Below are 17,782 nucleotides of genomic sequence, written 5' to 3'. Positions count from 1 at the left end.
TGGGGTTGGGACAAGCAAGAAACCTTTGGCTGCTTCAGTTGCAAGCATAACAGACTTGAGTGACTCTACAGGCCAAGAGTTGGACATGGGGAGGAAATCCAGGTTAATTTGAAAAATAGTAGGATATCTTTTTTTTACTATTGTTGTAAATGAAAAATGTTAGATACGAGATAGGTGATAAATGAGGAGTACATGTATGAGGCGTGTGTGTGTGTGTGTGTGTGTGTGTGTACAGACATCTGGATGGTATAAATTGTTTGCACTCAACTATTAACCTAAAGGTTTGTGATTCAAACAAATCCAGCAGTGCCATTGAAGCAGTGCCTGGCAATCTGCTCCCATAAAAATTACTATCAGGAACACTCCATAGAGCAGTTCTATTCTATATAATATATAATATATATTCACTATAAGTCAGAATTGACTCAACTGCAATGGGTTTGGGTTTTTTGTTTCTTTTTACTGCCTTATGTATATATCTACATACATACATATATATATGTATATATATATGTATATATATATATATGCAAACACGTGTGTATTGTTAGGTGCTATCATGTTGGTTTCAACTCATAGCAACAAAACAAAACACTTCCGGGTCTGCTCCATCTGTTGCAGCTACTGTGTCAATCCATCTTGTTAGGAGGCCTTCCTCTTTATTGCTGACTTTCTACTTTACCAAGCACGAATCCTGCTCCAGGGACTAGTCCCTCCTGACAACATGCCCAAAGTACAAGAAACGAAGCATCACCATCCTCCCTTCTAGGAAGCATTCCAGCTGTACTTCCTCCAAGGCAGATTTGTTTTTCTTCTGGCAGTTCATGGTACTAACAAAATTCTTCATGAACATTAATCAAAGACATCAATTCTTCTGTGGTCTTCCTTATTCATTGGCCAGCTTTATATGCATATGAGACCATTGAAAATATCAATATCGTGGCTTAGGTCAGGTACATCTTAGACCACAAAGTGGTCATTTTGTTATTTAAACTTTAAAGGAGTCTTTTGCAGCAGATGTTGCCCAATGCAATACATCATTTGGTTTCTTGACCTCTGCTTCCATAAACCTTGATTGCTGATCTAAATCAAATTAAATCCTTGATAACTTCAATCTTTTCTCCACTTATCATGATGTGGTCTACTAGTCCAATTGTAGGGATTTTTGTTTTCTTTATATTGAGTTGCAACCCATACAGAAGGTTCTTTGATCTTCATCAATATGTACTTCAAGTCCTCTTTGCTTTCAGCAAGCAAGGTTGTGGCGTCTGCGTATTGCAGGTTGTTAGTGAGTCTTCCTCTAATACTGATGTCATGTTCTTCTTCAGAAAATCTAGCAGTTCAAGAAAACAACCCTGTAGCACACCTTTCCTGATTTTAAACCATTCAGTATCTCCTTGATCTGCTTAAGTGACTGCCTCTTGATCTATGTACAGGTACCTTATAAACACAATCAAGTGTTCTAGAATATCCATTCTTTGCAATGTATAATAGTTGGCTCTGGTAGCGTAGTGGTTACGAATCGGGCTGCGAACCTTAAGGTCAGCAGTTCGAAACTACCAGCCGCTCCACGGGAGAAAGATGAGGCTTTCTACTCCCGTAAAGATTTACACCCTTGGAAACCCTGTACAGGGTCGCTATGGGTCGGAACCGACTCGACGGCACTTCACAACAACAACAATGATCCCAGTGATCAAATTTTCATACTCAAAAAACCACATGTAAACATCTTTCTAGCATTTTCTGCTTTCAGTCAAGATCCATTTGATGTCAGCAATGATATTGTTATCTAATACACACTTGCATACCTACACACACAGAAATATATATGTTTAGAGAGAAATGATTGATTAACAGATATACAAGCTATTATACTAGAAATAAAATTATCTTCATGAATTTACTCAAGGCAGCCTATTCTTAAATGCCTGTAGTTGCTCAACTGTTAAACTCATAAAGTACTCAAAATCATTTAATTTAGAATCTGTTTGAAGTTACTCCTCCCCTGCCCTTCCCACACCACCTGTAAGTATGATCATTTGCCTCTGGAACTAACAGTTACTCTGCCATTAATTAGAATTCACTCCAGTGATTCTCCTTTCATTACCAGTTATGTAGTAAGAGGTACAAACCATCCATCGGTCGTGAGAAAGTGCGAAGGATAAATAGCCTTTACTGGGACCACTCATTTCAACCATCACCGATTGGTCATCTCGTGTGAAGGACAAGAAGACACAGGTATGTTCTTTCTCTGGGTCACAGTTTACGGGACTCCTGACACAGAATTTCTTGTTCCCACAGTCTGAAACACTGAACTAGAAAAATGATGGGGGGGAAAACTCTTAATTATCAAGCAAACAGTTCATTGCCTATGATAGAAGAGCTCCTACTTAGAAGTATGGGTTTTAACAAGAGTAGCATTCCAAAATAAGGATTCAAATAAAGGAACAAAAGACAACCCCCAAATTAGAAATAATTAGAGCAGTAGCTAGCCTATGAACTTTTAACCTTAATTAATTTTAATTAAAATTTGGAAAGCACAGTCCTAGTTTGACTTTAATTGTGCAAGACTATTAGCATTCCTTTAATATACAAAGAAATCAAAATAATGATGGTTTGAAACAAAGTTTCTGGTAAATCTTTTAAAAGTTCTTAGGAGCAATACACATTGACATTCTTGACTAACAGGGGTACCCTTGGATTTTCAGAGATAGAATATTAAAAAGCAAAACAAGCAAATTCTCAGCAAGTTTTTTTGGTTTTTTTTTTAAATAGCATTTAGTTTCTGGACTCTGTTTCTAAAATTCAGGTTCAAATTTGATGCTAGAATAATATAACAAAACTGGATACACCAATATATACCACCATTTCAAATAATAATAATTTATGGACTTCTGGTGTGGCGCTGTGGGTTAATGAGCTGGGCTGCAAAGTTGGTTTGAACCTCAAGGTTGGTTGTTCAAGCTCACCAGTTGTTCCTTGGAAACCCTATACAGGGTCGCTATGGGTCTGATCCGACACAACGGCACTTAACAACAACAACATGGAGAAAAACAAGCAATAATCTACAATGATTTAATTAAGAGCTTCTGGGTGGTGTAAACTGGAAGAGTCATTTGATAGAGCCAATGAGCAGTGGCCTAGTTAGAATGGTCCGAGACAATTTATTTCAGCAGAGAGCTAAACATTAATCGTTTCCTAATTAGATTTAATGGGAATTTAAAGAGAAAGCATAGTTGGGAGGCAAGAACAAGGAACTAGAGAACTTGGGTTTTGACTCCTGCTGTCCCCTTTACTCTCACATTTGTCAGCATGTTCCTCTCAGAGTTCCTCTACCTTCCCCTATGCATCAGAACTGAACTAAATGCACCCTGAGGTCTCGTCTGGCTCTAACAATGCTACCATCCTAGGACTGTGAATGAACTACCCTATAATTATTTTGTTGATGTTAAGTGCCATCAAGTAGGTTTGGACTATAGTAAACCTGTATAGAGTATCCGAGGAACAGATGGTGGGTTTGAACTGCTGACCTTGTGGTTCACAGTCCAGTGCTGATCCTACAGCACCACATCAGGAGTTTGGCAGCAGAGACATAATACAAACTCCAGCAAGAGCTACTGTCATTTATGTGAATATATGGAAAGACAAAAAAATATTATCAACAGATTACTGCTAGGAAATCAGGTACAACCTGAATGTTTATTTCTCTAAAGCAGTTTTTATACAAATAAGCATTAAGATTAAACTGGTAACTAGTACAAATAATCTAATTGTGTGGTAAAGCAACAATGCAATATTCATAGTAATGTAATCAAGTAGAAAAGCCACCAATAACAAAATGTAGGAAAAGGAAAATGAAGTCACACATTAAGTAGGGACACAAGTGCTTTATTTAGTATTCTCTATGGGATCCTGGTGGAGTCTGGTGTGGCTCTGTGGGTTAATGCACTGGACTGCAAAGTCAGTTTGAACCACAAGGCCGGCAGTTTAAGCTTCTCAGAAACCCTATACAGGGTCACTGTGGGTTGGAACAACAACATGGGATCCTGATATGTTGTTAGAGGATAAGCACCAGAATGCTAAATGCAAAATTAATGGTTCAAACCCACCAGCTGTTCCTTGCAAACCATATACAGGGTCACTATGAGTTGGAACCGATTCAACAGCACTTACCAAAAACAACAACAAATGTGAACAGAGGAATAGAAAAGGACAAGAAAGAGAATAAAAGAGAAAATAAACTAATATTTACTCAGTATATACTAATACCTAAATGCTGTTGTTAAGGGTTAGTTTTGACTCATAGTGACCCTGTATAGGGTTACTGAGAAGTGGCTGGTAGGTTTGAACAACCGACCTTGTGATTCTAACTGACCTTGCAGTCCAGGGCACAATTAGGAGGCTTATGCTCATTATTTTGTTTAATTCTATCAGTGATACAATTTAAGAGTTAAATATTATTATTTCTCATTTTATAAGTTAAAAAAACTGAGATGATAAGAATTTAAGTTATTTCTCCAAAGTCACACAGAGAATAGACAAGTCACGCTTCAGATTTAAGTTCTTTCCTACTGTAATGATATGATTCAAGATATTTTTAAATTAAGAAGTCTAATTTATCAGAATTATCTTCAGTAAAACCCTTCTTCCTAATGTTTCTACTGTGTATTACCCTTTTAAATATGTGTTTGGTCCATTTTTTTTTTTTTTTAATTGAATGCCTAAATGGAATTCTAGGTGATGGGCTTGCAAGAGCTTTTCTTGGCTCAGTACATAGAGTTCTCTAGAACTCACTGATCTTAAATAAAATTTAATCATCCCAAGAATTTCCTCCAAATCGTGTCTAGATTTAGCTCAAGATCCCTTTTCATGTTTGATACTTGGTTGTGTTTTTAAAAAAGGAAAAATGTTTGTTGTTTCATCAGACTCATTTTCAAATAAAAATACATTCACTGCTAGGACAGATAGCATGTCCTAGCTAGGACAGATATAAGCACACCTTAAACATGCATTGTATTGTATTTCCTTTATTCTAATCTAGAAGTCAAAACATTACAATGAGACTTCCAGACTTCCACAGAGAACCCCAAAATTTGTTACCACAAACTTTACCATGAGAAAGATTGCTTCTCTAAGCACTTGTCCCAAGCACACAACCACAATTTCCAAGGAAGCTATTATCTCAGATTGCATTTGGTAAAATCATTAAAACGTTACTTACTGATTTGGTTAAATGAGAGACTGGTGGTAATGTTGACAAAGGTGCTATTGTAGCTTTGGGTGTTGTGAAAGGAAGTGCATCTGGCTGTGAAATTACAGGACCAGGAATCTTCACCCAGTAGATTTTATACTTCTCAACAACTGTGGCTCTGAAATACAGTATCAGTGCAATTAGACAGAACTCTGATTGTGATCTATCATCATCAAACAAAAACTTTTAAAGAAAAGAAACTAGGGACACACAACTTACTGATAACCAATTAATACTACTAAGGATCCCTGATGGTGCAGTAGTTAAGCACCTGGCTGCTAACTGAGAGGTCGGTGGTTCAAGCCCACCAGCTGCTCTGGGGGAGAAAGGTGTGGCTGTCTGCTTCTGTAAAAGATTACAGCCTTGGAAGAGTAATTTTACTCTGTTGTATAGGTCACTGTGAGTTAGATTCAACTCACAGCAAGGGGTTTGGTTATCTCATTTTTTAAAATCATTCACCTATACTCTTCACTTACTGACTATTCCGTTATATAACATTTTACATTTCTGGAAAATAGTAAAAAATCTATTACTTATTTTATTTGATGTGCGCCTGACAGGAATGCGTGCTAAGATGAAAGTTGTGGTTAAAGTTGTGTCAACCTGGCTGGCATGATCCTCAGTAGTTTGGCAATTACATAATAATGTAATTTGTCAGTTATGTAATGATGTCGTCATCCTTCATTTTGTGATCTGATGTAGTCTTTGGAACTCAACCATATCAATAAAGTGAGGAATGGGTGTACTACTTACTTCTTGCAGTCTGAGGTAAATCTCTACTCTCTCTCTCATCCTTCCTCTCCCTCCTCCCCTCCTTGTTCTGATGTCTTTCTTCTTGGGCAATACCCTTGGAAATACCCACACCATGAATACCAGACCCAAGGAAGGAACTGCACAGGTTTCTAATCTTTGATATATAAAGACCATAAACCAAAACCAAAACCACTGTCTGTCATCAAGTGGACCCTGATTCATAGTGACCCTATATAATGGGGTTTTCAGGCTGTAATTGTTTACAGGCACAAAAAGCCTCATCTTTCTCCCACAGAGGCTGATGTTTTAAACTGTTGACCTTGTAGTTAGCAGTCCAGTGCTTATCTTGTAGTGCCACTGGGGTACCTATAAAGAATATACTATTACTCAGTTCAAATTGTTCCAAAGGGCTTATATAGAAGGCAGCAACATCTAGAACTTGTGTAGAAGCTACACTAAACAATTACTAGCATTACATCACTTTTTTATATTCCATATAGCACATATACATATGCTAGTACATAGTAGCTCAAGTTTTCTAAGCTTTGCAAAGCTGAGCTACTATGTGCTGGTGTATGTATATGTACCATGCACAAAGTCCGGGAGAATCATTATGTGGCTTTCATTTCATTTGTCCCGGGTAGGTAAGATTAAGGGTGAAGTACTATTTGAATTCCACTGAGTCACAAAATTCTAAGGAGCATGGCAGGTCATACTTTTCTGACCTTCTAATCTGCAAGTATGAAACTGCAAAAAGTTCATCCAAATTTCAAGACTGTTTTATTCATTGTTGTTGTTGTTGTTGTTGTTGTTGTTGTTAAATGCCATTGAGTCAGTTTCAATTCATAGCGTCCCTGTATAGGATGTCCAAGGAGTTTGAACCACCGAACTTGAGGTTCAAATCAACCTTACAATTAATTGCTTATCCTACAGTGCCACACTAGGACTCAAGATTTGATTCATAGTCTTATACTAATCTGAGAACAAATCTTTTTCAAAACAGTATTAGTCTACACTATTAGTTGATGTGTCTTGTTAGTGTGGTGGCAGTGCAATCCTTCATTCATTCACTCAACCAATATCTGCTAAGTTCCTATTGGGGCCAGATCCTCTACTAGGTGCTTGGTATATACTGATGGAAAATAAACAAGCAAGCAAGCAAGCCAAGGAACCTCCTTGTGGCAGTTGTTGTAGTTGTTAGATGCTGTTGAGTCAGTTCCAACTCAAAGGGACCCAGTGCACAACAGCACAAAACACTGCACCTTCCTCACAAATGTTGTTACATTTGAGTCCATTGCTGTGGCCACTGTATCAATCCATTTCATTGGGGTCTTCCTCTTTTTTGTTGACCATCCACTTTAAGAAGCATGCTGTTCTTCTCCAGGGACTTGTCCCTCCTGATAACATGCCTGAAGTATGACAGACAAAGTCTTAACATCTTGGCTTCTAAGGAGCACCTGTCTATCATATGGATATTATTCTATCACAGAGTGTATGTTACTTTAAGATAAATCTTTTTTTTTTTTTTTTTTTTAAGTTTCTTATTGTGGATTGAGTGAAAGTTTACAGGGCAGATCATCAGTTTTACATTCAACAAATCATACACTTTGTTTCATTACAATGATTATAATCCTCTCCATGTACCATCAATTAACAGTGTTTCTCTCTATTCACTTTAGCTTTTTTTTTTTTTTAACCACTCAGGCATATATAATAATTTACTCCACCAAAGAGCACATTCTGCAAGTCTGCCTTTTGGCCGCCATCTTAGTTCCTCACTTCCCTTGAATCTACAGTCCTCAGCTGCTCCCTCTCTCCATGTCCCCATCTCTGCCTCCATCTCTGGTGTTGCTTCTCTGGATAAGGTCTCTCATCCCACTTGCGCTCTTCTCCCTTCATGAACCTAGAGTCCTTTGTTTCTGGACTACAATGTTCTTTTTGACAGTGAATGTGATACCATTCCTCTTGAATTTGTTGTTCCTAACATAGTAAACCATATGATTGTCAGATTCAAAATGACCATTACCAGTCCATTTCAGCTCACTTATGCCTAGGATATCCATCTTTACGTGTTCCATTGCATTTTTGACAACTTCCCATTTTCCTAAATGCACACTTTGTACATTCCATGTTGTGATTATTAATGGACGTTCGTAGTTGTTTCTCCTCATTTTGAGGTGTGCCCCATCAGCAATAGAAGGTCCTGAAAGCTCTGCTCCATTCACATCATTATGTGCAACTCTACTTTGATGAGGCAGCTCTTTCCCAGTTGTATTTTGAGTGTCTTCCAACTTGAGGGGCTCACTTTCACACTATATATATATGACAATGTTCAGCTGCTATTCATAAATTTTTGAGTGGTTAAACATTCAGAAGTAGTCCGCCTCTCCTTCTTCTTAGTCTATCTTAGTCTGGAAACTCCACTGAAACCTGATCACCATGGGTAGCTAATTATTTATCTTGGCCTTTCTAGCCAACTTTCTCTATTATGTAATGAACTGTAAATCTTAGCCTCTATGCCTGTGATTATGGCTCATTTTAAATGAGTTGCTAAAAAGTAAAGATTAGGTGGGATTAAGGAGTAAAGATTAGTAGTGCTGTAGGATAAGCACAGGACTGCAAGGTCAGTTTGAACCACAATATCAGTAGTTCAAATTCACCAGTTAGTCCTCCAAAACCCTGTACAGGGTTGTTATGAGTCAGAATCGACTTAACATCACTTAACAACAACAAAGAGTAAAGATTACAGTGGAACTAAGCATTAAGAATGTCCTCAGATTACCAGAGTCTCAAGGAACCACCCTTAGTTTCCCTTGGGGGGCATGGTCTGACTCCAATTTATAAAACACCTTTGGACAAGTTCACACTCTTGCCCAGGATCTTACATCTAATTTATTACATCTGACTCCCATTTCATAGGACTTTAGGCCCATCACCTGAGCTGATTCACCAGTTCCTGAAGCCTCGTGCATCAACAGACTATTGTCTGACCTGCCCATTTGGGTTCCTCAGCTCCTGAGACTATGTAAGTGAGAAGATTCCTCCACACTGATCTCTGGAACTGTGGATTTAGGACTTGCCAGCCTCTGCAATTGCATGAGCCATTTTTCTTTGACAGTTGTTAGAATTGTGAGATATTGCAGTATGTTGCAGAACCCTGGGACTTGAAGGGAGGGAGAAGTGGCAATTGATACCAAGGACTATGGAGTAGTATAGTATGTCAAAAAAGTTGAACAGTTGGGATATCTTTAACCTCCAATTCGTACAGACCAGCCTTGTGCTGATCTTTCTAAAATAAGTTATTCAAGCAGTGACCGTGCTGATATTTAAAATACCTGTGGCATAGCTGTCAGCATCACAGCAATCTGAAGCCACCAGAGTACAACAAACTGACAGGAAGTAGTGGGTAGTTGTTAGCCGCTGTCAGGATGGCCCCCTATTCATGGTGACCCTAGGCATGAAAAAATGGAGCTATTACTACACTAAACCTCTTCTATTTGTGTAAATATCCAACAAGTATTCAAATATCAAAATAATACAGGCCATTATTGTTGCAAGTATACTACACACAGAGTTGGAAACTCTTCTACTCACAGAAACTGTACGTGATTCGGGGCACTGCTTGGAGCATTCCAGTAGACTTCTATACTGTCTTTTTTGGATGGATTTCTATGACTCACAGCTGACCCCTGAAAAAAAATATCAAAAATAATTACCAATCACACAACAGTTTCATGTTATGCTATCGTTTTGGAAAAGTATTTTGGCAAGCATGCTGGTGAAGACTAATTTTATTTATAACAAGGACTCAGTTATTCAATAAATACATGTTGATTGGTTGACAACAAATTAGCAGCAGGTTCTATGAATAAATTAGAGTTGGTAGAAATTAAGAACTAAAGAAGATAATGAACATTGGGAATATTAATACTATGAGGACCTTGCTCATTATTTCACTCCTCCTGTAAATTAATATTCCTTCCATGAATTGATACAAATGGAATTTTTCTTGCCTCCAAATATGTAGCATTCTGTGATAGTAGTCCCCTTTCTCTTGAACAATCTTTTATTCTACTCCTTCATTCACTGGGCAAATTCGTAGTCATTCTTTAAGGCTTAGTTTGGAGACCAACTTCTTCAAGAAACACTCTCTCAATTTGCTCCAGCCTGGATGTGTCACTCCCTGCTATGGTCCCCACTCCCCTGTCATCTTCTAATCTATCACACTAGTCTACTTATGCATCTGTCCTCTCAGGCTATGAGTTCCTCAAGGAACAAGAGTATGTTTTGTTCTTTGACCCCTTGCACTCAAGATAGTTCCTGGATTAATAAAAGTTTTTGCTTGTTTTTTATAATGAATGAATGAGTTGAAAGTTCAACTTCTATTCTACTTCAGAAATTGATCATCAATATTTGTTGTTGTTATTATTAGCTGCTGTCAAGTTAGCCCTTGATCCATAGGGTTTTCGTTGGTTTGATTTCCAGAGGTAAACCACTACACCTTTCTTCCTAATCATCAATATTAGAATTTTCAAATATTAATATTAAAAGAGTCAACATGATATAAAACAAGAGCTATAAACTCTTAAAATGACTGCCCAATCTTTTTTAAGATTCTGAGTATAAAAACATTTCAAGAGTAGATCATTATGAATCTATTTAGATATCTGCAATACTTGGGTTATGTTATTGTTTATCATCCATCCACCACATTGTAATGAAAAGATCCAAGGAAACTAGCAGAAATCAGTTTCAAACTAAAGGCAATCCTCTACGTCTTATAAAACAAAAAACACTCAGGCATATATAATAATTTGCCTGAGTGTTTGTTTTTTTTAAAAAAAAAAGCTAAAGTGAGTTGAGAGAAATACTGTTAAATGATGGTATATGGAAAGGATTATAATCATTGTAAAAAACAAGGTGTATGATTTGTTGAATGTAAAATTGATGATCTGCCCTGTAAATTTTCATTCAATCCACAATAAAAACCTTAAAAACAAAAAACAAAACCTCTACATCTTCACAGGTGAGACTCCGTGTCAATTCACTGTCAATCAATGTGAAGGAGCCAATAAGAGGCCCACTCAAATCCTCAGCATCACGAGCTTCTAAGAGGAAGCCTTTAAATGATGGCCCTGACAAAGTCACTGAAAAACAGACAAAAAGATGACATGTAAGCTTTAGCAACACTGCAAAAGAGAAACTGTTTAGAGGAAGCACATCCAGTTAGTCACAATCACGTGAAATTAAGAAGTTATCATTTAATACTTCTGTAATTTGAGGTCAAAACTGTTCAAATAACCTTAAGCATAGGTGGGAGTCCTGGTGTGATCCTGTAGGACAGAGTAAAACTATCCCCAGAGGAATTTCAAGGCTGTAAGGTGCTCTGGTACCGTAGTGGTTACGAGTTGGGCTGCTAACCTCATGATCAGCAGTTTGAAACTACCAGCTGTTCCATGGGAGAAAAATGAGGCTGTCTGCTCCCATAAAGATTTACAGCTTTGGAAACCCTGTATAGGGTCGCTATGAGTCGGAACCGACTCCACGGCACACCACCACCACCAGACCAAATCTTTCCGGGAACAGACGGCCACATCTTTCTCTCATAGAACTCATGGGTTCCCACAACTGACTTTTGGGTTAGTAGCGAGCACTTCAATCATTGTATCAGCAGGGATCCTTATATACCAAACCAAAATCAAACACACTGCAACTGAGTAAATTCCAACTCATTTGTCATTGTTAAGGGTTGTCAAGTCAGTTTCAGTTCAAAGCAACCCTATAATAGGGTTTCCAAGGAGCGACTGATGGGTTTGAATCACCAACCTTGTGGTTAGCAGTCCAGTGCTTATCCAACAGCACCATACCAGGACTCCTAGAAACCTTATATAGGGTTACCAAGGCTGTAAATCTTTACAGAAGCAGATAGCATCATCTGTCTCCTGCAGAATGGCTGGTGGATTTGAACTACCAATCTTACCATTAGTGGCCCAACAAGTGCCAACAGGGCTCATTCAATCTATATACAGTACATGAAAATTTTATTAGTGTATTCCTTACAGCACTAATTTTCCAAATTTATATTTTTAAAGGTCATTAGTCGTATTATTAAGCTCACTTTCTGATAGATATTTATGAGTTCTCAGATAAAGCTCTTTAATGTGCAAACAACTAATATCATGTCGTTGAGTCGGTTCCGACTCACGGTGATCCTGTGTAGGGTTTCCTAGGCTTTAAATCTTTGTGGGAGCAGAAAGCCTCATCTTTCTCGCATGGAGCAACCGGCAGGCTAGATAGAACCATAGAACTTATGATTCACAGTCCAATGGTTAGTGTATGGAAACAACAAATACAACTCATCAAATATGGCCAGGACAATATAATGACACTATATAATCCTGCCATTGTGTGCTATTCCAACGTTGTGAGTTGATTCCAGCTCATAGCTAACTATAGGACAGAGTAGAACTTCCTCATGTTTCTTAAGTCAGTAATCTTTAAAGGATCAGGTCACTAGGTCTTTTCTCCTTCAAAACCATTGGTGGTGGTTGTTGTTGTTGTTAAGTGCTGTCGAGTCGGTTCCGACCCATAGCGACCCTGCACAGGGTTTCCGAGGGTGTAAATCCTTAAGGGAGTAGAAAGCCTCATCTTTCTCCCGCGGAGCAGCTGGTAGTTTCGAACCGCTGGTGGTTAGCAGTCTTTTAGTCAGCAGCTAAGTACCTAACCATTTCACCAATGCTCATTTTGTGTATAATCCTAGCTACCACCTATTTACTGCCAACCAAATCCTAGCCTTTTGAATGGTGGTACAAAAGCAAGCCTCAGGTTTAGTACATTAGAGTTAGGATCTGAACCAAGTCCACATTTTTTCCAATACACCAAGCTTCTTTCTCAATTATGAATCATTATAAATGTTATTGTTAAGTGCCAGCAAGTCAGTTCCAACTCATAATGACCCGATATAAGGTTTCTGAGGCTATAAATCTTTGCAGGAGCAGAAAGCCTCATCTTTCTTTCACGGAGCATCTGGTGGGCTCGAATCACTGACTTTGTAGTTGACAGTACCCTGCTTATCCTATAGAGCCACCATGTTCTCCACTATTACAAAGGTTGTCATCCCCTAAAATAAACTATGCTTGGTAAAGTGGAGGGTTGGAGAATGAGAGGAAGACCCCCAACAAGATGGATTAGCACAGTGGCAGCAGCAATGGGCTCATGTGTGGTGATGATTATGAAGCTGGCGCAGGACCGGGCAGTGTTTCATTCTCTTGTGCAGAGGGTCACTATGATTTGGTACTGACTCAATGGCACCTAACAACAACAAAAAAAAATAAAGAATAAAGGAAAGCAACATAATTATACCTGTATATGCCATTTTCAACCTGAAGTCTCTAGATATGTTAATGGGGAATATGTCAACCAATATAGAGATGCCTGGCTGTTAAGAGATAGCAAAAACATTATATAAGGAACTGAAACTAATGTCAAAGGTCAGTGTAACTCTCCCAGTAACTTTAAATCAATTCTTAGAAAAAAATATAGAAAGAATGCAGAATGAATGGAGACTTTTAATATCTGTATTCTACACTAGCTCTGAATACATAAAGTTTGGTAAGTCTCTTACCTTTTCAGAGCTTTACTTTTCTCATCTATGAAAGTCGAACAAAATGACAATAAGATAACTTCCAAAAACTCTAGGATATTGAAAAGTACATGATGAAATGAAAGGGAAAGGATTTCTAGCAATTTTTCAGAAAAACAATAGCTAGAACAAAACAACATTGACAAATAATGTCCAGTTTAACAACTTTTCTAGAATCAGAAGGAAACATATATCAAATTATTTCTAGATCACAATTAGAATCAGGTGGACATATACAAAACTACTCCAGGAGAGAAAAAAGTAAAAATCATCATCTTATAGACCAGGGTTGTTGTTTTTTGTTAAATGCCATTGAGTCGGTTCTGACTCATATCCCCCCTGTATAGGGTTTCCAAGGAGCAGCTGATGAGTTTAAACCACCAACCTTCTGGTTCAAACCAACCTTGCAGTCCAGTGCTTTATCCCACCTTTTTTCTGCCATGGGCCATTTGGATCTTTATAACATCATTCACAGGCCATACAAAATTATCAACTTAAAAATTAGCCTGCTAGGTGGTGGTCTGGCAACGTCTTGCATATGGGGTCCCCAGCCGGTCTCCTCCCTCCCTGCCTTCTTTGGATGGCGGCTGTTTATGCTGGACGTGTGGCCAGAGACGGGTAAGGATCACGGGGAACCTCGGCAACCTAAGACAGAGCCATTGCCATGCTGCAATGAGTTTCAATGACAGGTAAGATGGAGGAATTCACACTGACCGCCTAAGACAGGCAGCGTCCTTTAAACAAATAATAAATAAGGGGGAATCTGATACAGACCATGCAGACCCAGTCAGGAGTTCAAGGCCCTGTGGGCCCAAGCGTTGCAGACCGTCCAAACCATAGGCTCTGAGGATCAGACTTTAGCCACCTAGCAGACATAGCAAACTGTCCCTCATCTGATTATCCAGTTATGCTTGTTAGCAATCGCACACATGAGCCCTGGGTATCCACAGATAAATGTAAAAACCTTCCCTAAAAGCCAAGACTGTAAATTCCAAAAAGGCAAAGTTTTTCCCCACTCCCACCCACCCCCAAAAAAGCTAAAGAGGATAGAGAGAAACACTGTTAACTGATGATGTATGGAGGGGATTATAATCAATGTAATGAAACAAGTCATATGAATGGTTGAATGTGAAACTGATGATGTGCCCTGTAAACTTTCACTCAATCCACAATAAAAACCTTAAAAAAAAAAAAAAAAAAAAAAAAAAAAACAAAAAAAAGAAAACCAAAAAAAAAAAAAAAACAACAAACACAAAAAAAAAAACCATCCTGCTATGTTTGGTCAAACATTTAATTAACTCACCCCTAATGTAATGGCTGGAACTGTAATTGTTTTGACAGGGCTAGACCAAATGATTTCACGGGTCTTATAAAGCCAGCAGACTGGACATTCCCCACCCCTGGTGCAGACAAAGAAGTTCTAAACTGGGTTCCAAGGCACACTGACCCCATGAGATGTTAATAGTCATTCCATGCAGAGGGGGAGGTGGGTGGAGGGGGTGAGTAATGGTCAGAGGACAGTACACAGGACCAAATTAATTTGGAAAATACTGGTTGAAAGCATATACTTGTTTCTTTACTGCAAATTTCTTGGGACCTTCACTATCCTACTGTGTCGTGTAAAACTCTAAGATATAACACACAAAGTAATCCAAATTTATTTTTCTTAGTTATTACGTTGTTGTTATGTGCCATCAAGTCAGTTCCAACTCATCTCAGATACAAGAAGGGCTGGTGGGTTTGAACCATAGACCTTAGAGTTACCAGTGCAGTTCTTATCCTACAGCACTACACAGACTATCTATTAATTTGCAGAAAATACATAATATCATTTTGCATAATACCATTACAGATACACCTTTAACAGCCAGTTTATAGTCTGCCATAAAAAAAATTAGAGGTTACATTCTATCAATAAGGCTATTGTTGTTGCTAAGAGCCGTTGAGTCGGCTCCAACTCATAGCAACTCTGTATAGGGTTTCTGAGGAGTGGCCGGTGAATTTGAACTGCTGACCTTGTGGTTCAAACTGACTTTGCAGTCCAGCACATTAACCCACAGTGCCACACCAGGACTTCATCAATAAGAACAGATATTGATTATATTTTAAATCTTATTTTTCTCTTCTATTAAGTTAGTATTATTGTTGCTAAGTGCCATCGAATTGGTTCCAACTCATAGGCCACCCTGTATAAGGTTTCCAAGAAGTGGTGGGTGAGTTTGGACCACTGACCTTTTGGTTCAAACCAACTTTGTGGTCCAGTGCTTTATCATACCAGGACTCTTAGTACTATTAATAAACATATAAAATAATGATAAAACATATTTTGAAACATTTTCTGATTAGTAAATAGTTATAAATTGTACAAGTCATTTGTACTAATTGAATACAAAAATACAAAGTATGAGATGATGGTATTTTTCAAAAAGAAAACAAATTTAAATGAAATAGTCTATACATAGCAATAATAATAAAGATTTAGTGAAGAAATGAGTAAAACTCAAAATGCCAATAGTTAATTGCAGCACAGTACCTTTGATTTGATCTCCCGATCTGAACGTTTTCTGATTTACTGAAATGTGGTGAATAGGATGAGACTGTGGAATATGGCCATGTTCCGGAGTCATTCCATCGCATGACTTTTCTACTTTTCCATTGGGATAATTAGCCACAGAAATAATGTGTATCAGAAGAATGAAGACACCAAAGGTCAATCCACGTACTGCCATCTCAAAAAGAGAAGAACATATTATTTTCAAATGTAATTAAAATAAATATAAACACTTTTATACCACAGGACAGTAATTCTAGATAGCTACTTGCTTCCAGTTTTCAGCCTTAGATATAATGTAAAAAGGTGGCATGTGAAGTCTGATTTTTGTTTCAGTCTCAGGTGTACCACTCACCAACTATAACACTTTGGGCAAATCAACTAAATCTCTATTTCCTGAAAAAATGAAGAAACTAAGATCTTCTTTTGAAAGTTGTTTTAATAAAACAAGGTAAGTCCCAAAGTCTGACAAGGAAGATAGTAAAAGATAGTTTTCATTAGTTTCACTGAAATAACAAACTAGTTCATAAAAGCAAAGGTTTTATACCATTTCATTCTAGAGAGCTCAAAACACAAATAGTTCTCCAGAAACCATAGATAAGAATTTAATGGTTCAATAAGAATCTAATAACCAAAATATATATAAAACTTTGACAACAATTCGAACATGGACAAGGACTTAAATAGACATTTCCCCAAAGAGGCTATTTAAATGGCCACCCACCAAAAGACATCGAATTCGCTGCTGTTGAATCAACGTTGACTCATAGTGAACCTGTGTTCATTGTTGCTGTTAGGTGCTGCCGAGTTAGTTCTAATTCATAGCACCCTGTGAACAACAGAACAAAACACTGTACCATTGTCACAATTGTTATGTTTGAACCCATTTTTGCTGCCACTGTGTCAGTTCTTCTCACTAGGAAGTGAGAAAGACTTATTCACTGACCCTCTATTTTACCAAGCATTATGTCCATCTCTAGGGATTGGTCCTTCCTGACCACATGTCCAAAGTACAAGAGACAAAATCTTGTGATCCTCACTTCTAAGGAGTATTCTGGCTGTACTTCTTCTCAGATACATTTGTTTCTTCTTCTGCCAGTCCATGGTACTTTCATATTCTTGGTCAATGCCATAATTCAAATGCATTGATTCTTCTGCACTCTTCTTTATTCATTGTCCAAATTTCAATGCATATGAGGTAAGTGAAAATACTGTGGCTTGGGTCAGGTGCACCTTAGTTCTCAAACTGACATCTTTGCTTTTAACAATTTAAAGAGGACTTTTGCAGCAGATTTGTCTAATGCAATAAATCATTTGATTTCTTGACTGCTGCTTCCATGAGGGTTGATTTGGACCAAAGCAAAATGAAGTTTTTGACAACTTCGATCTTTTCTCCATTTATCATAATGTTGTTTATTGGTCCAGTTGCAAAGATTTTTGTTTTCTTTATATTGACTTACAATTCATACTGAAAGCTACAGTCTTTGATCTTCATCACTAAGAACTTCAAGGGCTCATTCCTTCCAGCATCTGCATATCACAGTTGATGAGTCTTCCTGCATTCCTGATGCCACATTCTTCTTCA

At 37.9% G+C, this 17,782-nt stretch overlaps 1 protein-coding gene across 1 annotated transcript in view; it reads right to left on the bottom strand.

Moving 5' to 3' along the window:
• The window catches only part of FRRS1 (ferric-chelate reductase 1), a 76,050-nt gene extending 59,675 nt beyond the window's left edge, over positions 1-16,375 (bottom strand). Inside the window, exons 1-5 of the mRNA XM_006830923.1 lie at positions 16,180-16,375; positions 11,015-11,151; positions 9,599-9,693; positions 5,222-5,369; positions 2,133-2,315 (exon numbers count right to left, since the gene is read on the bottom strand). Coding sequence (XP_006830986.1) covers positions 2,133-2,315; positions 5,222-5,369; positions 9,599-9,693; positions 11,015-11,151; positions 16,180-16,375 — 759 coding nt within the window. The remainder of the gene's footprint in view (positions 1-2,132; positions 2,316-5,221; positions 5,370-9,598; positions 9,694-11,014; positions 11,152-16,179) is intronic.
• Between the last annotated feature and the right edge of the window lie 1,407 nt (positions 16,376-17,782).

This window comes from Chrysochloris asiatica, unplaced genomic scaffold, assembly GCF_000296735.1.
Source record: "Chrysochloris asiatica unplaced genomic scaffold, ChrAsi1.0 scaffold00002, whole genome shotgun sequence".
NCBI lineage: Eukaryota > Metazoa > Chordata > Mammalia > Afrosoricida > Chrysochloridae > Chrysochloris > Chrysochloris asiatica.
This window is presented reverse-complemented; position numbering and strand designations above follow the sequence as displayed.